At 33.5% G+C, this 24,597-nt stretch overlaps 1 protein-coding gene across 10 annotated transcripts in view; it reads left to right on the forward strand.

Annotated features, from left to right (window-relative positions):
* Positions 1-24,597, forward strand: part of Myo10A (Myosin 10A) — a 696,078-nt gene that overhangs the window by 437,853 nt on the left and 233,628 nt on the right. For 8 of the 10 annotated variants that reach the window (XM_069828898.1, XM_069828899.1, XM_069828900.1 and 5 more), the window contains 10 exons: positions 1,989-2,148; positions 5,794-5,933; positions 6,245-6,418; positions 7,664-7,824; positions 8,186-8,355; positions 11,099-11,388; positions 13,584-13,697; positions 17,427-17,618; positions 20,455-20,693; positions 23,133-23,312. In XM_069828898.1, the coding sequence (XP_069684999.1) occupies positions 1,989-2,148; positions 5,794-5,933; positions 6,245-6,418; positions 7,664-7,824; positions 8,186-8,355; positions 11,099-11,388; positions 13,584-13,697; positions 17,427-17,618; positions 20,455-20,693; positions 23,133-23,312 (1,820 nt within the window). The remainder of the gene's footprint in view (positions 1-1,988; positions 2,149-5,793; positions 5,934-6,244; positions 6,419-7,663; positions 7,825-8,185; positions 8,356-11,098; positions 11,389-13,583; positions 13,698-17,426; positions 17,619-20,454; positions 20,694-23,132; positions 23,313-24,597) is intronic. The other 2 variants (XM_069828891.1, XM_069828896.1) reach the window with 2 other exon arrangements.

The following is a 24,597-nucleotide window of genomic DNA, read 5'->3' on the forward strand; positions in this document are numbered from 1 at the left end:
CAATTTTCTCTCTTTTTTTTAATTGCCTTGTCTTTCGCGAGTTTCCGGTATTCTTATTTAGTCAACTGCTCGAAAACAGGTCTTGATCCACAAGTGACACCATCAAGGCATCACTCATGAGGCAATTAGCCCAGGAGATAATGGGGTAGGATGAAAAGTTCCTTTCCCCCTCTATTACATACATCGCTGACTAGCTACATATTACACTAATCAGATTTCAGATGCAATTCTTTCTCTGACATATCGTCAAGTGAGATGTACTGTCAGGTAATAGATCAGAACCTCAATAAGAGATGTGTTTCCGATATTGAGAACCACTTAGCTTTTTCCGGCTGTCACTCATTATAACGAATACCGGTATTAAAATTGTATAAATCACCTAGGTACAAAACAACTGCACTCTTTGTCGTTTCAAATTAAACTGAACTGCCACGCGTCCGGCTGCTATTATCGCCGCGCTCTCATAGTTAACATGTCGGAATCATACAATAACGTGCGGTGTGCTTTTAAAACATAATTTTGCTGACCGATTGTTGTTCTGTAGGTTTCACTCGAAGCGTCACTTTGTCACGTCTACTTCCTCTATAAGAATAAGCTCTAGTTTGTTATATTGTTAAATGGCTATTATTATTATTATTATTATTATTATTATTATTATTATTATTAATATCATCATTATTATTACTATTATTTCATATATTAGTGCGTTGACATTCTTAACTCTTAATAATAATTTTTAATCACATACCTTAATGTTCGTCCTCAGCACAAGACATTGCAACCTCGGTTTTAGTCCGCGTGGATTAGACAAGTAGGTTTCTTTTAATAATGAAAGCAGCTTATTGGTTGCAATATTGAAATTGAGGCGAGTGATTGGAGCGGCGACATACGAAATTGAAAACAATAATGCAATTAAATTTCAAAGACCTGCCGAATGTTTTGCACGAGGCCGCTCAAAGACCTGCCGAATGTTAACCATGAGAGCGCGGCGATAATACAATGGCTGGCGGTATTTTCTTTGAATTGAAGTCTGAATGGACATTACTGAGTGTTGATACTGACTACTCTTATGACAGAGTTAGAGCGTCTCTCGTACAAAGCTTATGATAGCGAGCAACGAGATTTGCCTTCCTAACGTATCGTAATATAACACCAGTACGTTCTTTAATGATATCACGTGAGATTCTCACGGTGAGAGGGCATAACATTGAAAAAAATGCTGTGATCGCATTGTGACACTATTATTGAAAAACTGTTTTTTTTCCGTTGGCAGACCGTTGATTAAATTTGAACTGACTTGCCAATGTTATTCATATCCTTTTTATTGTGCGTTTAAGTTCATGCACTCTTTTAAAGAGTTATGAATAAAATAAAAAAATGTATAAAAAGAATTAACAGTAATACGGTAGCTTAGAAACCGCCCCCTCAAATCTGCCGCCATAGGCAGCTGCCTAGTCTGCCTAGGCCTAAATACACCCCTGCTACCGCGATGCTGTGAAGTGAGTGTTGTAAATGTGAGGATAGTGTCATGCCTAAACCACAGTCTAGTATATATAGTCACGAAGCTCAATACGTAGTAAATATGCATCCATAGATAGTTGCTAATCATTAGGATCGCTAATATCGCCTCATTACAGACGATGCAAAGTAGTATCGGCACAGTCTAATGTTCCTAGTACCCTCACAACTCAAGCTTCGTGACTGTATACATTAGACTGTGCTTAAACTAAGAAATTGACTGAAGCTGTTACTTGAGTGTTGAAAAGATGAAAAGGTTAAAGGGAGGGAACTTGTAGTTCTAACACTCAATGGGTCTTTCATTAGTGTTGTACCAGGCCAACTAAATCACTAGATAGGAAGGATGTGTGAGAGTATTTTAATCCTCTGCAATTACTGTTCTGTTGTACTGCTAGGCATCATTTGCAACAAGAATGGTAAGCAGCATGCCAGTCAGTGATTCAGTGAGTGTATGAGGTGTGATGTTGTAGGAGGAACTGAAGCGTCGGGCAGAGGTTGAGAAGCTTGCCCGGGAGAGAGCCAAGGCCAAGGCCCAGCGAGAAGAGCAGGAAAGAGCTTCGCGCGCAGTGGCTGGTGTCAACCACCTCGAGATACCAGCTGAGTTGGCCTTCATCTTTAGCAAACTTGATGGCAAGTGTTGCGTCTTAATCAAATATCAGTACAACAAAATGTGCTAGTGTTATTAGAGATCGGATTTCTAGTTCCATTCCTAGAGGGTGAACCAGCCAGGACTAGACTCTTAACCGCACTCACGGCAGCTGATTCATACATAACGACACTACATATGCGGAGGATTTGGTCCGTGCTTTTGCGGTTAATATTGCGTAATATACCGAATTCACAATTCATGTTCGAAATGACGTGATATCTGGCAAGCTGCGCATCTCCTGAAGATATGTCCAGCAACTCACCACAGTTTGTTCTCCGAAACGGCTCAAATTTATGTCATGTAGCAGTTCGTGAAAACGGTGTGAATTTTCACTGTCCCAGTAATGATTGTTTTGAGTGTTCACGTAACCACTGAGGTGGAACCATGCTTCGTCACTATAAAAAATGAAAGTGTGGTCAACTAGTCAATCATACACTGACTGTTGGAACCATATGCAAAACTTAAGTCTGCTCTGATAATCGGGTTCCGTTAACCTCTGAACTACACGAATTTTGTAAGGTTTTATTTTAATTGTTTCGTACCTCTTATCACTGAAGACTGTGACACCCCTACCTGCTGAGTTATATGGCAGAATGATGTCGTAGGACTTCTCTCTGGTCGGTGGCCAGTTTCATCTAATATCTCCTCAGTGAGAACACACTTCACACATGTTTGTGTTTTATCCAATACTGATTCAGTTGTACGAATTTTCTTAATCATTGCTTTAGAAGACTCTGGCGAATCAGGGAATGACTGACGGAAGTTTGTTACAACAGTTCTCCAAGATTCGTATTTCACAAAGTTGTCGTAAATAAACATTGGTTGTTCAACGTTATATTTCGTCATGGACACACTACTGCAGCCTACTCTAGAAATTCGATATAGCCTACAGCTGCACCCTCACTGTGTGAACGTGTTTACTTAACTAAAGACGAAATGTAAGTGAGCAAGAGGTCTGATCACTGTGTTGGAGCAGCAATTACTACACATACGACTTTCTGCTTATGTCGGTCTAGCCCTGGCTGATTCACTCTGTATTTTGTTTGCTACATCCTAGATGTATTTTGTTCAGATATCTTTACGTTTTATGTACACAGGATCCTCCCATCTCAATTCTATAGGACTTTAAACACCTAAATGAATCATGAACCAAAAAACCAAGTTTGTACCTAAAAAGATCCTTTTTAATATTTTTCGTCTATTTAAAATAAAAATACCGGTACAAAAATGAAAAAAATGCTCAAAATAACTGCAAAAATCCTATTTAAAATGTAAAGGAAAAAATTTACAGACAACCATTTATCTGGCAAGTTCGTTCCATATTAGTCTTAGAAGGCAAGAGAAGAAGATTTTACCTAATTTCTTGGAACTGAAGTTCGTTTGGAAAAGTCCATCTTAGAATGAAAGGGATTGTAGGCTTTTCAAGTTAGGCGAGAGCTTACAAATTAGTTTTCTCATCATTGCACCCCTGTTGTGAGGAATTAAACTGACCAATCAGAATTCAGTCTCTTTCGCTGACAGAATTTGAGTCTTCAGTTCAGTAACACTCATTGTTAGCACCAGTTCTTTGTACAAATCCAGGAACAAAATTTGGACCACCTGGAAAATTTAGGTGGCCTAAATTTTGTTTCTGGGTCTGTACATAAATTCCACCTAAAATGGAATATTTACTAAAATTAAAATTATTAATTTTATATAAACTCGTAAAAGTCCTAAATTGGATTTATAAAGTCCTAAATCTCTTTCTTAGCACCTAGAAATCCATTTCCTAGTTACTGCAAAGGATATAAATATTAAATAAATATACTGTAGGCTAACCAAGATCAAGCAAAGAAATACTTTCCCTCTATATTTATTTATTTTGACGTCTACTAAATTTATATGTTTCACCATGTTACCATATGTTTTCATAAAGAGCAAATGATACAGAATAACCTTAAAAAATTCATTAAAAATCGCTAATCTACAGATCAAGATAAACGGAACTGTCTCATTTTATAATACTGTCTTGCCATCCTTTGTATGTATTTGACCTAAAATATCATTTTATCCCCTTTTAGTTAGTTTGAAATTTAATTCAGACTGACCTATTTCTTCGAAGGTGACATCACATAGCCGAATAAAATCAAAAACCGTAATCCAGCACTAACAAATAAGGGTATACTTAAGGGTGCATAAGTCATAGGAATTATTACATTAGGTTTTTGTGTTAATTGAATTTAATTCGTCTCTTGATTTGAACGATGCTTATGAAAAAGGAATATTCTTGAATTTAACAGGCACTGTATCCATCTTTTTGCCTTCTCTTTTCCATATTAATTAAAATAGCAACAGGTAGAAATAGGTCTATTATTTCTGAGTTTATTGTTGCGCCCAGGCATTAGTTGGTGGTGTTTGATTGTGAATAATCATTTCTAAAGCACTTAGTGAAAACTTGCAGAGGGAGCTAGTGTTTATTTAAATAATGTGCTCGATACACTTCATAATAAGTGTTGTAACGATATGTGATTTTACATGACGTTATAATCACTGTAACATTAAAATATCCTAAGTTTCAGTTTCATAAGTTTATTTTCAGAAAGTGAGGTAAGGGCAGTGCTGTCATGGAGGCCATATGGGGCCATACATCGTATGGGAATATACAATTTTTTTAATTAATCGTATGCGGAAAAGAAAATTTTGTCTGTATGGAGCTGTATGGATAGTTTTGTACGTGGAGATCTGTACAGATCTTAGATCATCTGTTGCTGTTCCTAATGTATTTTGTTTGATGTTCATAAACAAAAATTGTCCATTTCTGCAGCACTGGAATCCATAATTATATAAAATAATAGTTGAAAAACAAGAAGTGCTGCAAATACACATCTCCAAGATTCATCAAGACAAGTGTGCATCTATGGTGAGGCTACATGGTGTATTCTTTAATCAAACTTGTTGTACCGGTACCGTACAATTAAAGTGTAAAGCAAAACAATTTCTTTACTTCTTCTTTAATATTAAAAAAATCATTAAATGACAGTCGGAGAGATAAAGAGAGGAGAGTAAAATATATTTAAAGGGAGAAAACAAGGGGTGGGGCGTATGGCCTAGAAAAGAATTACCATGACAGCACTGGGGTACTTATTTGTGACACCTCTCCCATCTTTAGCTTAAAAAAACTGTTCATACCATCTTATTTTAAAATACTGTGGTCACATTACTATTACTACTACTACTTGTCTATTTAATACCGTAATTAAGACTATAGAGTGTGATTTTCTAATGATTATTATTATTATTATTATTATTATAATTTCTAGTATTTATGTTATTTATTAATAATTATACTTGACCTCTCTCACTTTCTCATTTCCCCTTATCTGTCACTGTGTTTCTTTTCTGTCATTTCTCTCTCTCTCGCCCTCTGTTCCATCCTATTCCTATCTCTCTACTGTACTCTTTCTGAAGATTTAATTGTCTGGCTGTGGTTTAAAGAAAGGAGATTAAGGAGAGGATTAATATGGAATATTCTCACAATCATATGATATATAAAAAAGTAAAATTCATTATTATTTAATATGTTATAACAAGTAAATCTGAGAAGTGTTGTTTTCTACATTAATCTTATTTTACCTTTCCCCTTTCAGATTGGCAGCCCATCCACTCTGAACGTCATCTTGTGAAAGTGGTTGGAGGTGTTGCAGGACGTTCTGATACCGAGCGTCATCATCTTCCCCATGACATAGACTCCCATGCCTTCACAAAATTCACTAATATTTATTTCAAGGTAAATTTGTTTCACTCTTGCTTCTTGTGTTGGGAGGACTTAGCTATTGTCTGGCTCACACTCAATTGTACGAGAATGAATGATCCACGTCACATAAAGAATGTCACAGTATGGCTTCAGATAGAGTTTCTTCATGAACAAGAGGAAAAGTAATATATTTAATATAATGATGTTTTCCAAAAGCATCGAACTTGCAATTCGAAGAAACCTAAAAATCACGGTCTATTCCAAATAATTTGGTTTTTAAATAGTATTCCTTTTGTTTTATACTGCAGTATTAACTTGAATATAATTTGTGTTTTATTTCTCAGTCACATCTATGGGGGATGAAGCGGGAACCCATCAAGACTCCTTTCCTTGCCAAATCTAAGGACATGGACTATCAGGATTCACTGGCATTATTCAAACTGATTCTGCGCTTCATGAACGACAATAATCTGAGTGGCAAAAAGGAGGTTGCACTCGGAGATTATATTGTTAATAAGGTGAGGTAACAGCTTATTCAGAATACTGTTACTGCTACCTTCACTTCGCTTACAGTTAACAAGGAGAGAATCTGATGTAGGAAGGGTATACTGTGAAAACACACAGTATGTAATCTGGATATTTCGTATTCAAATAATATATATAATCAGGTTAATATGCTTAAGCAACTTTCTGTGCCCAAATTTTTCTTCTCCATTCTCCTCTATCTTGCCAGTCTCCTTCTGTCAATCCTTTATGTTGCATAGTTTTATCCATCCATGTAATCCGTGGCCTTCTCTTCCCCCTGCCTTCAGGGATCCATTCCAAAATCTGTCTTGGCAGTCTATCCTCCTCCATTCTCCGAACATGGCCATACCAGGTTAACTGTTTGCTACGGATATAGTCCACTATAGAATTTTGATATTCCATTTTTCTCCTTATTTCTTTCAAACATAACGTTACTATTTTGTCATTAAATGTATTATTTTGATCACCGATTAACTTCGCAACTTTTTTTTTACTGTGTAAATATGAGGAATTTTACCTAGCTGACTAGTTTCGAAGTGATATTCTTCATTGTCCGAAGCCTAGTTATACAGGGTGGAAGTGAAATAGCCTTGCAGATTTTCAGAGCGAATAGCTCATGTTGTCTGTAACAAAAAACTATAATATCATAGGCCTATTGGTGGAAAGTTCATAGTTTTTCAGAAAAAAAATGTTTTTCCCAAATGTTTAACACTCTCTTATTTGGTAACTATTGTGAGTAGGATCTTGATTTCATCCATGTCGATAGAAAATCTAATAAAAAATAATTTATCCCTCTGGAGTATTTCAATAGCGGAGATGGTCTTAGTGTAAATGTAATTTTAAAAACCTCTAATTCCAACCACTGCACGATGTGATGCATTCTCTCATGTGAATGTGAGCAAAATTACTAATGTGATCTACTTATACTGTACAATTTAGATATTTAATTCATATCTTCTATTCTATGTGCATTAATAAATGGTGTTATAAATGTATGATTTTTAAATTATAATTCAACGAAATATACTGTAAATCATAACATTTGCAATGTGATAAAAGAACTGGGTTGTTACAAAAGGCGTAAAATTAAGACATTATGAGAAAATATGTTTCATTTCGTCATCGTGACAATTTTTTATGTGCTTAGATTGTGAATTTAAAATTCCTTGTTTCCTAGTATATGATATTACAGTCTAGACTGTTCAGTAATGGTGGTTTTGAATTCATCTTACCAACAGGGCATTGTGAACGAGAAACTTCGTGACGAGGTGCTTTGTCAATTGTGTAACCAGACTTGGAACAATGACAACGATGCAAACAACGAACGAGGCTGGCTTCTGATGGCCAACTGTCTCTCAGTATTTCCTCCATCCAAAACTCTGTACAAATATTTACTGAAGTAAGTGGATTAAATACAATAACTTATGTTCGTTATAATTATTATTTGTGCATTTGTAGTTTATCAGTGACTAATAACAATAAAAAAATTGTAACTTACGACTACGGTAATACTTCGTAATTATTAAGGATATGATTGAATGATTGTATAAGGAGAACATCAAGCAGATCTTGATCTTGGTAAGAACAAACTTGAAGATTGTGATATGATTTATGTACACTCAGAAAACAAATGTACTGCATGAAACTTTATGAAAAACTGATATATTTTCGATTCATTTTACGCCAGAGTGGGTTGTGTGATGGCGGATAATGTTCTGTTGTATAAGATTAGAACCAGTATATGTTATATGTTACGTTAGGTATGTGTCAGATCACGGATATAACGGATACAAGGCTGTGTGTCAACGTAAACTACTGCAGTCATCTCGCATTGAATGGCAGCTGGCACGTAACTATCCACCTTGTCTGTTGGAGTGGCGATCCAATAGGAAAAGGGTCAACATGGCATTGCAGATATACTTCGCAGATGGTAAGTTGTCATTAAATTCAAAGTAATAATCAATTTGGGTGCTGTTGTATTAAATACTTCACTAAAATTTAAATACCTCGGAAATATTTTAAATAATTGTTATCATAAGCATTATTATTATTATTATTATTATTATTATTATTATTATTATTATTATTATTATTATTATTATTATTATTATTATTACATCATCTCTCATAAAATATATTATCATCTCTGTAGTTTAAGAAGGTCGTTGATTAAAAAAAAAGATGCCTTAATGCTTTATTGTTGTTGTTGTTGTTATTATTATTATTACTACTACTACTACTACTACTACTACTACTACTACTACTACTACTACTACTACTACTTCATCATCTCTCAAAAAATATAATATTATCTCTGTAGTCGTTGATTAAAAAAAGATACCTTAATGCTTTATTGTTATTGTCATTATTATTATTACTACTTCATCAACTCTCATAAAATATAATATTATCTCTGTAGTTTAAGAAGGTCGTTGATTAAAAACAAGATACTTTAATGCTTTATTGTTATTGTTATTATTACTACTTCATCATATAATATTATCTCTGTAGTCGTCGACTAAAAAAAGATACCTTAATGCGTTGTTATTATTATTACTACTTCATCATCTCTCATAAAATATAATATTATCTCTGTAGTTTAAGAATGTCGTTGATGAAAAAAAATGCCTTAATGCTTTGTTATTGTTATTATTATTATTATTATTATTATTATTATTATTATTATTATTACTACTACTACTACTACTACTACTACTACTACTACTACTACTACTTCATCATCTCTCATAAAATATAATATTATCTCTGTAGTTTAAGAAGGTCGTTGATTAAAAAAAATGCCTTAATGCTTTGTTATTGTTATTATTATTATTATTATTATTATTATTATTATTATTATTATTATTTTTATTACTACTACTACTACTACTACTACTACTACTACTACTACTACTACTACTACTACTACTTCATCATCTCTCATAAAATATAATATTATCTCTGTAGTTTAAGAAGATAGTTGATTAAAAAAAAAGATGCCTTAATGCTTTATTGTTGTTGTTATTATTATTATTATTATTACTACTACTACTACTACTACTACTACTACTACTTCATCATCTCTCATAAAATATAATATTATCTCTGTAGTCGTTGATTAAAAAAAGATACCTTAATGCTTTATTGTTATTGTCATTATTATTATTACTACTTCATCAACTCTCATAAAATATAATATTATCTCTGTAGTTTAAGAAGGTCGTTGATCAAAAAAAATGCCTTAATGCTTTGTTATTATTATTATTATTATTATTATTATTACTACTACTACTACTACTACTACTACTACTACTACTACTACTACTACTTCATCATCTCTCATAAAATGTAGTATTATCTCTGTAGTTTAAGAAGATAGTTGATTAAAAAAAAAGATGCCTTAATGCTTTATTGTTATTATTGTTGTTGTTATTATTATTATTATTATTATTATTATTATTATTATTATTATTATTACTACTACTACTACTAATACTACTACTACTTCATCATCTCTCATAAAATATAATATTATCTCTGTAGTTTAAGAAGATAGTTGATTAAAAAAAAGATGCCTTAATGCTTTATTGTTATTGTCATTATTATTATTACTACTTCATCAACTCTCATAAAATATAATATTATCTCTGTAGTTTAAGAAGGTCGTTGATTAAAAAAAATGCCTTAATGCTTTGTTATTATTATTATTATTATTATTATTATTATTACTACTACTACTACTACTACTACTACTACTACTACTACTACTACTACTACTACTTCATCATCTCTCATAAAATATAATATTATCTCTGTAGTTTAAGAAGGTCGTTGATTAAAAAAAATGCCTTAATGCTTTGTTATTGTTATTATTATTATTATTATTATTATTATTTTTATTACTACTACTACTACTACTACTACTACTACTACTACTACTTCATCATCTCTCATAAAATATAATATTATCTCTGTAGTTTAAGAAGATAGTTGATTAAAAAAAAGATGCCTTAATGCTTTATTGTTGTTGTTATTATTATTATTATTATTATTATTATTACTACTACTACTACTACTACTACTACTACTACTACTACTACTACTACTACTACTACTACTACTACTTCATCATCTCTCATAAAATATAATATTATCACTGTAGTCGTTGATTAAAAAAAGATACCTTAATGCTTTATTGTTATTGTCATTATTATTATTACTACTTCATCAACTCTCATAAAATATAATATTATCTCTGTAGTTTAAGAAGGTCGTTGATTAAAAAAAATGCCTTAATGCTTTGTTATTATTATTATTATTATTATTATTATTATTATTATTATTATTATTACTACTACTACTACTACTACTACTACTACTACTACTACTACTACTTCATCATCTCTCATAAAATGTAGTATTATCTCTGTAGTTTAAGAAGATAGTTGATTAAAAAAAAAGATGCCTTAATGCTTTATTGTTATTATTGTTGTTGTTGTTATTATTATTATTATTATTATTATTATTATTATTATTATTATTACTTCATCATCTCTCATAAAATGTAATATTATCTCTGTAGTTTAAGAAGGTCGTTGATTAAAAAGAGATGCCTTAATGCTTTTAAAACTGTTTCAGTGCAATGCTGCTCACTTATATTTAATAACTTTCAGGCGAGATGGTTACAGTGCCTGTGGACTCTTGGACTGGTGCTGAAGAGCTTGCAGGTCGAGCTATTCGAGAGCGAGGCATTTCTGAGAACTCTGGCTGGACTCTGAGTCTCTCAACAGGCAGTGACACTGCAGATAGTCCTACAGACGGTCTGGTAAAGGAAATCAATGGTCTGGACTACGTGATGGACCTGATTGCAGAGATGGAGTTGGCACCTGCATTCCCAGCCTGCAGGAGCAGCTTTCTGCAGTCTGGAGGGCACAGCAGGGGTGTCAGACGACACAGTAACAAGGTAGATATTGGCGTGAAAGTGTAATTATGTTACATAAATATTTAATTGACTTGCATTAGGGTTCTTTTTATTGTCAGTGCAGGCATGCATGGGTTCACGCTCTTTTTGTGCTAATAAAAATGTGTTATAAAAGAGACATCCACGTACGAAACTATATACATATCAGAGGCGTATACTGGTTAAAGGGTTTGGGCTACCGCTGACCCTATTATTACACAAAATATATCTAACAATTACTTTAATTTTAATTACTATGGTAAAACTAATAATACAAAATTATTACGTTATGTTATATTATACACTTTTTCTTTTGTAATTTCCTTGGGCTACTGCCGGTAGCCCGCAAAATACGCCCCTGATGCATATACAAAGCTAATATAAAGTTGTTCTTATTTTACCACGTCTGTTATCAGAGTAAGATATTGTCTCTTTATTTTTTCCCCTCAAAATTAACGAATTTGGTATTAAAATTTACAACTTACACAATACAAATGTTGATTGTAGTAACTGACTGTAGTAAATATAAAAATAAGCACTGGAAACCCTTTTCATAGTATTTGAGACACTGCTGTGATTTGAGATAATACTTAACTGATTTAGAAATTCTGCAGGAAACTCTAGTATTGCTGTAGTACCTGTATCTCTGTTAATAACATTAATGCACTAGACTCTGCTTACAAAATGGTTAATTATATTACTGTGTTAGTCTGCCATCTTTGAAATGTATATAGAAGTATTATCATTATTGTAATGCACACGTCGTAATTTGACAAATATATCTCAAAATCAACTTTTTTTTACTTACTACACTAATGCACTGAGGTTGCAGTATGTGTAGTTTATATTAATACACATTTTTAATGTAAAGTGATACTGTACTTAATTGAGAAAGAGAGCCAAGATTCTTTAAACTGATCTGCATATGACTAAAAACAAGAGCTATATTTATATCTAGTGTACTCCTGATTTATGACTTGTGTTGAGCAAGCCCATGGTCCAGGTAACACAGGAGTGTTATCCAGGAACTGTGATTCCCTGTGGCATCCTAACAAAATAATGTAAATCATCTCATTGTGAACGTAGAGCACCCTGGGCAATGACATTATTATTATTATTATTATCATCATCATCATCATCATCATCATCATTATTATTATTATTATTATTATTATTATTATTATTATTAAAGTGGTAATTAAAGTGAACTACACCTCTCAGCATATCTACCATATATTGACCGAACAAATTCCCTCACGTGATCTATAATAGGGTTAGGGTGTTTTAGAAGGATACATGCACAATATTGACGGTAATAAGAAAGTCTTGCCTAAGTCATAAATAGCTTAAAATTAAATAAAACGTAGTTTGAATGAATCTGAAATTCCGGAAAGGAAATATTGAGCTCCAGAAGGGAATTCCTCCCCTCCCTCCAATGACTCTGCTGATTAGCCCCAGAAGTGCCTTGTGCTTCCTAAAAATAGGAATTTTGTGAAAATTTCTTCGCTAGTAATTATCATATACTATCCTACCATCTCCAGAAATTAAATTTGTTAAAAAAAATGTCAGAAAGGTCTAAGTTGACCATATTTGAGATACTGTGAACCAACCATCCAACCAACTAATTAGTCAACCAACACTTAAGGGACATCAGTTTTTTCCGTAGAATGACAGATTTCAATTAATGATAGTATATCTATTAAATTGAGAAAAATTAATTCCACCACCGGGAATCGAACCTGGGACCTCTCAGCTCTGCGTCCTGAGTGCTCTTTCCGATTGAGCTATGCCAGGACACGATTCATGGTGCCGGAACGAATTTTTCTACATTTAATAGATATATCTACAGTATGGCTACTTGTAGTCGGTGTATTCAATTAGGACGGCGAGACCTCATTTATATGAATATATATGTATAATTATAGTATTTTTATGAGGCTGTAAGAGTTCTGTCAAATAGTGAGTGTTAGTCAGAGCTGGGATCATTTTTACCACTCTTCTGAGGAAAATGTAATATACATACCCAAGTTTTCTGCCCATGGGCAGGTCTGTCACTGCAAACCCAGCATTCTCCAATTTTCTACCTTCCTCTTACTCTCTGCATATGAATGTAATATGATGCATATTAATTTCTAGTCAGTATTAAGAATTAACAAGTTGATTTTCGAAAATATTGAAGTGATTGTTCTCTTGAACAGGCCTCATCCCCAACTGTGGGAGCAGACGTGGAAGTCGACTCAGAGGGACCTGCTCCTTCATCACCACGAAGACCGGCAGTGCCTCCACCAGAACCACCTGTTGTCAAGCAGCCTGTAAGTCAGAAAGAAGCCTTACTGAATGTTTAATTTTAAGGCATAACTATAGTCTATATCATACACGGATATGAAAACAGTATAAACTGTTGCCATAAAAGTTTATCCATAACACGTGATCTTTCGTTATTACCATTAATTAACGTATTCTTTATAATTAGAGAGAAATATCTAGAAGACTGATAATCATAACATCTGTGAATATTCTTCAGCATGTGTAACCAATCTTGTTAGAAACATCACGTGACCGTGTAACTAAATAGAACAAAAAAATTATGGTAAGAATATCTTACATCGAGAATCTCACAGATGCTGACCAAATGCAATTTGTTAATAACGGATTTCTCTTGTACGAAGCAACTCGAAGTCTCTGACGTTGCTTGGAAAGCATTAGCTTGGCAGCACTCACCGATTGCACAGCTAGCGGTCTCCCCTGTATCTCATAACAAGATTAGTCTTGCAGGTGCCTTAGCTGTAAACAGTGTGTATTACTCAGCCTCGTTCAGTTTCCTTTGATTTGAGACTGAGTACACGTTTGTTCATTCTTATTGTGTGTAGTAGTTTCGTTCACTATGTTATACACTAGGGTGTAACAAGTGTTTGTCTTAAATTATGCAAGAACAGAGTCGTATGTGGAATGTCAGCTTGCTTTTATACAGAAATTTCCCAGCATACATGTTCCCAATAAATCGAAGATATGCAGATTACAAAAAAAAATTAAAGAGACTGGATCCAAATTAAACACAAAGAAAAGTAGAAAACCAAGCATTTTAATCGAGAAAAAATTAGACGAGATAGGAGCGGCCTTAGAAAGAACTCCGAGAAAATCATTGCCACGTTTAACATTTCATTGATTGTGATTTCAACAACAGCTGTCATTTAACTCCAGTAGCATTCCCTTAGTATCGTTTCCTCTTCTGCTAACGACGCCATATCATCAACAAATCTTACGCAATTTAATCTTCTTCCTCCTGCTTTTACCCCTCCCATGTTCTGAAAACAGTTCTTCACCAAATCATCCAAGTAGATGTTGAACAGAGTAGGTGAAAAAGGGCTTGCTTTTCGTACTCCTCTCCCTATTTCACTTCCTTCAGACATTTCTTCTCCTATCCTGACTTCGACTCGTTGTTTCATATGAAGGTTACTGAACAGCTTTCAGTCTTTCCAATCGACACCTATTTTCTTCATAAAATTCATCTTGGATTATATCCTTCAAAATTTATGTTCTCTAAATAATGAACAAGGGAAGCATTTTCACCAAGAAATAGCGTCGAATCTCTGCGGTGACTGAGTGGTCAGACCTTCAGGCTGTCACACAGGTGATCTGAGTTTGAGTCCTGTTCAGACCTGAGATTTTTCATTGAAGAATCATAGTGACTCTTATGGCGGACAAGGTCGCAGCTGATGTTTTTCTCGGGTTTCTCTTGTTTCACCATATTAGGCATCTCCATCATTCTATAAAAATTTCTCTATTCTGTCATCATTCCATAGTATTTCAAATGCCAGCTGGTGACACACGAAGGGGGCTGACCTAGGGACGAGTGGGATTGCTTGTTCGAAACCTCGGTATGCAGCAAACTTCAAGATAGTCAGCAGGTGTGAGTTTGGGAATGTACCTAACTTGAGGGTTAGATTTTGTAAGATTACTGGGTCCCGAAATTCAGTTAAAGTCAAAAGACATAGTGTCAGTGGGTAAATAAAATCAAGATTGTTGGGATCCTACAATGTTAGAGGACTGATGTTTTCTTGGAAAAGAGAGAGAGAGAGAGCAAATTGGAATATAAGCGAAAATCTTCGGGAAGTAAGTTCTTAGATGTACATGGTTCATCGAATTTGTCCTGTGTCATTTGTATGCATGAAATAAAATATAAAACATTTTATTTGAATTTAATTTGTTCTCATTAATATGATAATGCTATCATAGTAATATCACAGTCTAGTATATACAGTCACGAAGCTCAATACGTAGTAAATTTGCATCCATAGATAGTTGCTAACCACTAGGATCGCTAATATCGCCTCATTACAGACAATGCAAAATAGTACTGGCACAGTCAATTGTTTCTAACACCCTCAAAACTCAAGCTTCCTAACTGTAGCTATATTCTAGACTGTGGTAATATGTTATATACAGCATTACATTTGTAAATGTCTTTTAAACTAGCTGATTTGAATAAAATTAGCTACTTTTATTCAGGAAGTGTGGAATTTTCTCTTCCTTAATGTTATTTCTACTAGAAAATATCTCGAAATAGTTTTTTTTTTACAGATTCACAATATTTTCTCTGTATACTTTGTATAAGGAGAAAGTTAAAAAGCAAGAGTTGACTTAAACAAGATTTAAAGATAGCCTATGCTCTTTCATTCTAGAATCAAGGAGAGGGCCTATCTGACCTATCAGGCTGAGTGTGTCTTTCTTATTCTTAACTTGTAACAAAGTTCAAACTAATTCTTCTCGTTTATCAAGTTAATCTCATTGCATGCATTAAAAATCTCTAGTTCCTTTAGGTGGAAATAATTTCTTGCATGTCTTGGCGTGAGGACCAGAAAAGATGACAGAAACGGATTTGTAACATATATACATATTAACATTTAACACAGTCATACTGCTACTTTCTTAGGGACACAAATACTGTAACATAATATTTTAAGTGACTTTATGTAACTCAACCACGAACTGTTGTTTTCAGACGAATAATACAAAGCTTCATGCAGGTTATGGAAAATGTAGATAGATTTGTTTTCATTCAAACATTTTTTCGGTATTTCCTATTATTTTATTATTCTTTTAAAAAAAAGTTGATATGTTTGAGGACAGATAATACGTAGGTACTCAAAAAATTATTTTCTTCTAGGGCATAAGTCAATTCTATCTGTGCTACATATTAGTATTCAAAAGTTCATCTGTAAAAATTTCTGAGTATTTTAAAATATTTTAACTACAAAAGTTATTATTAAAAGCATCTAACATTTAAATTAAAGCATAAGTTCATATGAGTTACTGGATCTATGTACACCATTAGAAATGTTTGAAATCAACAGACATCATATTAAATTTCATTTCTTTTTATAGCCGCTCTTGTAATTTTTAAGACGTTACATGGGTGAATTTGAGAAACAAATTACTTCGAAATATTTTTTTAAATTCTCTGTTTTATGTACAGGTAGTATACTTTCACTTTATAATGCCATTCGAATAAAATTTGCTAAATTTTAATAGCACATGTACATTTTAGTATGTACTACAGTACTTTTATATATTCACCAACGTCCAGACAATAGTTTCAGACTAATTTATGTAGTTTTATGTGCACTTGGTCGACTTTCTTTAATTTTATTACAGCTACACTTGCAAAGATATAATTTCAATTCACATAAATTAATTCCACTTCATTGTCTGTTCTTTATTTGTCATTACTTTTCTCTTATCAAAACTCATTTTCCTTCATTTAATGTGAACATTAATTTTCTTTTTTTATTTTTTGTGCTTTTTTATAAGTTTGATATAGAAAGTATGTAATTTAGATATAATTGAATGATAACTAAAGTGTACAATTAAATATGGTTTTATCTTTTTTTTTTTTTTGTAATTAACCAAATTTGCAGTAAAGCCAGTTTGCTTCAAAAAGTTTATTTTTCGTCCTACACAGAAGTGAATGGGCTTGGCAAAATTGGGTAATAAGAAAAGTCAACAACTCTTAACAAAAAACTTGAATATTTTTTTTACAGCAGGCAAGAAAAGTATCTCATGAAGTAGTGAAAGATGTTAACCAATGGGGTGAAAGCAGCAAGAACCACCGGGTAAGGTCACAGTCACGTGACCATACTGTGGAGAATGCTCTTTCACGCAAGTCGGCCCTTAATGACAGATACTTTGAGGACAAGGGTCGCAGTCGCAGTTTGGACAACCTCTTGGAATCGGTCAGTCCCGTAGATTGAAAAAAAAATTAATTAATCTGACCTTGTACCTCATTGATATGATTGATGAAGGCTTGTGGAAGCTGCCCACAAATAGACAGATTTTTATAATGCCCGTGTATGAATAAAAATTCCTATTTAAGTACTTGCTTTTTATGTTATGTTATTTCATGTTGTCATTGTTGGTCTAATGGTCATTATGCCATTAGATCCGGAATTAAAGTGTTCGAATTCTTTCGAGGGCCATGAATTCTAAGAGGGATAAAAATTCTATGAATGTTCCTTCAGTCGAAAGTTCTGTATTGTAAATTAGAAACATGTAAAAAATGCTGTCTCTAATTGAAAGGATTCCAGGAAAAATTATCATCCACTTTTTTCTCGCTCATTTAAGTTCTCTGTTTTGCAAGTAAACATTTCGATTGAGATTGCAGACGTCAGAATTCATTAAAACAGACGCATTTAGTAAATATGTTGCATTGTATTGGGAGTGAAAAAAAAAAAAAAGTACTTGCAAACTTAACACAATCAGTGCTTCAGAAAATCGTCATCAATCATACATTCATGAGGTAACGAAATTTCTAATTTTCAAATATATGTCAGTATAAAAGTATTCTGAATTTAGGTGGACATTTAACTTTACAATTTGTGACAAGTTTGTGACTTTTAGTTATATTTCACCCATACATTGAGACAAATTTATTGACTGTAACCGCATGCTAATAGACATTTCTTAGAGTGCATTAACAATTTTTAACGCTGCTTGAAATAGTTAGTGAATTACTGATGTAATTTTAATTGTCATTTAAATGAGTGAGTCATAAACTGTAGATAGTTCATTGTAATAATTTACTGTATTCTCGAAGGTGAGTATTAAGAGAGAAGCTTGTGAATGGCGTATGTTGATTATTTGCATTTTGGTAAGGATATGTTGGTCCTGAAGTAGAGGAAAATATGAAATGTAATCTACATAATTAATTTTCTCTTCTACATACGCATGAAAATTTTTAATTCAAATTTTGTTAAATTATTTAGAGCATAGTACTGATATATATTGTAAGTCTACATTCTGTGAAGAAATACTCTGAAATTAATAAATATTACAGGTGCAGGTTACTTACTTCAATATTATCTCTGCTGTAATAATTTGAAGTCCTGCCCGGAATAAGGATGTAACCAACAAAAATATAATACACGTTTCAGGAGAAAGCAAAATAATTTCAGGGGCATATTTCGTTAGGCCAATATTTACTAACAAAACCATTTGACTAATCAAGGATACAAGTTCATTCAGATATTGGCTGCAATAAGTTATTGTTACAAATGAACGCTTTAAAATTACTTTTTCTATCTAAGTTACATACAGTCGAAACCGGTTATAGCATCTCCGAAGGGACCGCCAGTTTATGGTCGTTATAGCCGATAGTCTCACAAACCGTTTCTTTGCTAAATATTTCATATCTGTAAATTTTAGGTTGCACACTTACATGGTTAATGAAAAGTCACACATAATATGGCAATTAGAAAATAAGGGAAATAAACCTCAGTATCGCGAAGGAATTGGATCTATCACACTCAACAATTTCTGCAATTTGGAAGGATAGAGAGAAAATACAGTCTCTTTTCGAACACAGAATATAATTATATTCAACGCAGATGAAACTGGCTTGTTTTGCAATATGACCGCAGATAAGACACTGAAATTTAAAGGTGAACAGAGGAGTGGCTGCCTAAGAAGTGGCCTGCTTTGTGTGAAGATTACAAGCCGCGAGTTTTCTTAAGGTTGAGGGTCAGTGACACGTTAGATTTTTTTTGTTCAGCTTTTGGTATGCCTTATACCATATATGCTTCTTGGTCTTTAGATGGATAGATAGAAAGTGATTCGCTATCTCACGTAATGCAAAATGATAGTGGTACCACTGGGTTTTGTCTTTAAAGTCATTATTGTCTGAGAAAATTATCCATCGGGTATACAGGAAATGAAGGTATTTGCAATGAATTTACAGCCAATTGGCTATCTTTTCGTCTGTCACATTTTCCCAGCAACAGACATACTGATTTGAAATCTACAGTCTAACAGAAAACAAGAGTTTGAAAATAAGCATTACATTGTCGTCAGTAATCCCCAAATATGTAACAAACAAAAATCAACATTGGACGTTATACCCGATAAATTTCTCCAAAAATGTGATAAAAATACGTCGTTTTATGCAATAAGTCGTAATAAGCGATTTTTTAAATACAGTATTTATATAGGATTTAGACGGGACCATTAGATTTTGCCGTTACGGCCAATACGTCATTAAAAGTGATGTCACTATAAATGGTTTTGACTGTATTTCATTAATTTGATGTTTCATCTTTTTCCGGAGAGGTCTTCAATTATGTATATAATATTATTTTATTTGTATTAAAAGTGAACACCTGTTCATTATTTTAGGAATTATTTGAACTGTTTCTACTTTCTTACATTCCTTATTTTTTCTGGTGGCTTTGAAAGAGTTGATAATATTGAAGTAGGCCTACTTATGACATATTCTATTATAAATAGAAAAAAAGGAGTCCTTTCAGACATTCAGATCATAAACCTTGGAAATTCACTGTCTTATTGTTTTTTTTTATTAATATATTAGCCTACACCAAACTTGTTATGCTGATGTAACCATGCAGTTAATGATATTTCATTAGAGACATGAAGGTCTGATCCAGGTTAGATATACTATAAAATTTTTTTGTAAAGAAAAAGCATTACTAAGACAAGATTTCTCAGATTTTCTAGTTTTTATTCTACCATTTCTCCAATCATTGTAATTCAAATAAGAAATTACCAATGTCATCATAGGAATTACCACCACCTCGGAAGTTGGATAGCCTGGGTCTATCACATAGCAGGCTGAATGAGAGGTACCACTCGATGGAAAAGGTTAACACAAGTCACAATGATGTGTCAATACTCCTGAACGCTGTCAGCAACAAGGAGTACATGACGAAAGCAGAAGCCCTGCTGGAAGAGCAGCTGGAGTCCGTATCGCAGCGAGGGGAGAGCAGTCACCGCAAGTACAGTCTGCTGGATAATAGCAGGTAATTAATACCATGTAGCTTTGGAACAGTTTGTCGACAAAATTATGCAGTTGTGGATATTGATAGTTTGATCAACTTGAAATGTGCTTTAATTGGAATGAACACAAGATTACAGGACTCACATCTCAAACTATTTAGAGTTCTCAGGGCGTTGGAAGATTCTATATTGTATTCATGAACTAAGGTTACTAAACGTCCCCAGATATTGCTTTCAAAATTCATCCCAAGAATGTCACCGGATTTAATCATTTTTTCCCAGATATCCCCGGATTTTCATTGTTAATTATTACACACCCTAACGAAATTCTCAACACACAACTCAATTTCAGAACACACACAGTCCTTGACACTACACTATACCACACGAATACACCCTCACAGGAAACAAAACAAGAGGTGCCAAGACCAACAACGACCAGTTCTGAGGATGACCCATAAATAGGTCGAAACATGTAAACAAGGTACGTTAGAATTTAACACAAGAAAGTCTTATCATACATATTCCGAAGTCATACAGTGTTAAAAGTTGTGTAATCAACATGTATATTAATATGGTTTAATGATCATTGCATAGTGCTATAATAAATTTTGCTAATGCAACTTTGTCGCTTTTTTATAATGTCATAATTAAAACTGAAGGTGAGGACATAACTGCAGTTCGAGTCTTCTGTTGTTATCAGTTAATAAAAAAAAACTTACCTCGAGGAAAGAAGATACATTATTTCATTTCGCCATCAATTAAGCAACATTTGGGCATCTTCAGAAGAAGTAGCTCTTATCTCACAACAGAATTCTTAGTGACTCTTATGAATTTCATGAAACTGCTGTTGAATATCCTAGTGCCTGGGTTATTTATTCACAAGATAAGATATCTACGAAATGTACTTACATTGCTGAAACCCCCTTCAGAAAGAGAAAAATTTTAAGAGACATTTCATTATTTTTCTTCAAATGACCTGCATGAAGATAATTTATTTGATGAAATTTCTTGCTTGAAGAAATATACGTATGACTTCAGAGAAAATGGCAAAGTGGAATGAAGTAAATGCTATTCATTGCTCAAAATGGAGTGGAATTTTTATTTAACCCCCCCCGAAGAAAATGAATCCCTGTGCACAACTTCAGAGGTTCACTGAACTATCTCTGTGTTCTGAAAGTAATCCTTCAGTGGAGAGAGTTTCTTCAATGACATTCCAAAAATCCAGAATGAGTTTAGAAATTGTTATTGCCATGTTTGTTGTCCTAACCAACTTCAACATGACCTATCAGGAATCTGCTGAAAAATTGAGGTCTAAAAAAGTGCTTAAAAAATTCACTCTTCTGAAAAGTAAAGCAATAGTTCAGTTTGTAAATAGATTGAGTACCAGTATTTGAATTCTTTTAATTGTGTGAAAACAATATAAGTGAACGACAAACTAACATATATGTTAAAAGTATTTTTTTATATGTCGATATCATCCTATCCCTGAAAATTGTGAAAAAAATCTAGTAACTTCCTTATAAAGAGCATAAACAGGGCCAGTATTAAAGGCTCCACGCTGGGCCTCACACATTTAGGGGCCTCATGCCTCTAATAATAAATTAATAAAATGTTACAACACATTTAAACTTAGATTAATAAATCTATGAAAAAATAATGATTACAGTGCATGCAAGCTCTGTTTTTAATCTACTCTGGTATTCAAATGCAAAACATATTAACAATGGATGCTGCATATTCTACGTAATTTTTTTCCTTAAAATTCATGTTTTAATGATGCTTTATATATGTTCTATTTTTTTTTTTTTTTTTTTCAAATAATGAAATGATCACGTGTTTCCGAACAATGATGATGTTACCATTAAGACATTGTTTAAATTGAAAGCACGAAAGGATTCTTTTGAGGGTTTTCAAGTGTTAATCTTTAATGAAAGGAGATGTTTTTGTAAAACTGAAAGTGTGTTTATGCTAATGCCACTAAACTTTCTAGTAAAAGTAATGTTTCAAAAATAAAAAAGGAAAGAGAAAAATATTTTTACAGTCAGAAGAGTATTTGAGTGATTTTTTGAACTGCTCTTTCTCCAAACCTCGTCATCTTCCTTGTCCCCTTTCTTTAAAATTGAAAATGAGTGGGGGCTTATGGTGATGCTTCACACAGGGTCTTGCAAGTGCTAACAATTCCCGTGCAAGTTAAAAAAAAAAAACTATTTTGAGGGATAAATTTTCAAAAAGAACACAATAACCCACAGAAGAGTATCCCTTGAACAACTTTCGATTTATCACATTTCGAAATAAACAATGTCAAAAAAGATACACTTCAAAACAAGTACCATGATGTTACTTCACATTATTATGTGAATGAAATACTTTAAGTTTCAATGATTACAAAAATTTCCTGACTTTTGAATAATGCAATACACAGTATCGAAAATCTTACATTTCATTTTTTTGTATTTCAGGGGAGGTGATCAGAACCTGAATGGCCGAAGTCCATCATCAGGCATCCTGGATCAGCTTCCATCAGATCTACTAAGTGGTGGCAACAATCATCGGGATGACCTTGACTTCGACTATCCAGATCTCTCTAGTCAGGCCCGCAGTGAGGATGACAAGGGCAGCTACATCAAGGGACATCCCAGGTACAGTCAGAGGACGCCTTTGAGACAACATCCAGTGGTTTTGTTCGTTCTATATTTAGGTTTCGGCTGGAGTCGTAACCCACTAGGGAACAAATTCAAGGGAACTGTCGTAAAAGAACTACGATTCTATGCATATTACATCAATAATGATTAGTTCTTACTGGCAACTAGAATCCTGTACCAGTGAGAGTTTCAGCAAGTTTAAAAGAAAAAAAGAAAGTTTCCACAGTTGAAGAGCTAACTTGAAAGTAGCTTAGCAAATTCTTATAGTAAGTAATCTAAGTGCATACATACTAAGAAATTTGGATTATAAGGTAGAACAGTGTAGTATGTAGATCAACATGACTTTCTCAGATAAATTACAATGTTGAATATTAATAACAAAACTGAAGGCGAACAATTTCGTAGAGGAAAAATTGTGACGGTGTCGTGTTTGGTTCCTGGGTAGCTCAGTCGGTAGAGCATTCATGTACTAAGCGAAGGGTCCTGGGATCAACACACAGCCCCGGAACAATTTTTCCCTTGAAATTATTCAATTTTGTAGAAGATTTAACCTCATATTTAGTTTACTTTAGGAAGAAGATACTTATATGCATAACATAATTTAATTTTGGGACTAATTACTGAATCCGTAGTTCTGCAGTAGCTATTCCAGAACTGCTACAGGTCAATTGGTGATCTTATATTTCCTATTATTATTACTTTCACTATGCCAGTGAACATGGTTACTGCGATCACGAGACAAACAACCGACCTGAGGCTGTCCAAATGATGTTTATGAGATTCCTATGTGGTGTGACTAGGAGAGAGAGATTAAGAAACGAAGACATAAGAGAACAATTGGGGAAATATCGTAGACGAGATACAACAGCATCAGAAGAAATGGAAGGACACATACTGAGAATGCTACTTTCAAGATATTCATGGCAAGCACTTCATTATAGACCAAGGGAATGAAGAGACAGGGACAGACCACACAGGAGATGGGCAGACAGTTTTTAGCCTCGGAGCAGGTCTGGAAGGTCTTAACCTTGTCTGGAAGAAGAAGAAGAAGAAGAAGAAGAAGAAGAAGAAGAGGAAGAAGAATTTCTTGTGTTAGTCTCTGACGAACTAGGTGGTCTACGCTTCTCAGCACTAGCTACATCTATGATCATGCTTGTAGAGTTGCGTGAAAAGGCAAGTTAAGGTCCCTCCATGGGACAAAAAAAAATTCCTTTTGTGGAGTACTGAAGTTACTAGTTAAAATCACTTATTTAATGTTTATAATACTTGTAATAATATATGT

Source organism: Periplaneta americana, chromosome 6 (assembly GCF_040183065.1).
Source record: "Periplaneta americana isolate PAMFEO1 chromosome 6, P.americana_PAMFEO1_priV1, whole genome shotgun sequence".
In the NCBI taxonomy this organism is placed as follows: Eukaryota; Metazoa; Arthropoda; class Insecta; order Blattodea; family Blattidae; genus Periplaneta; species Periplaneta americana.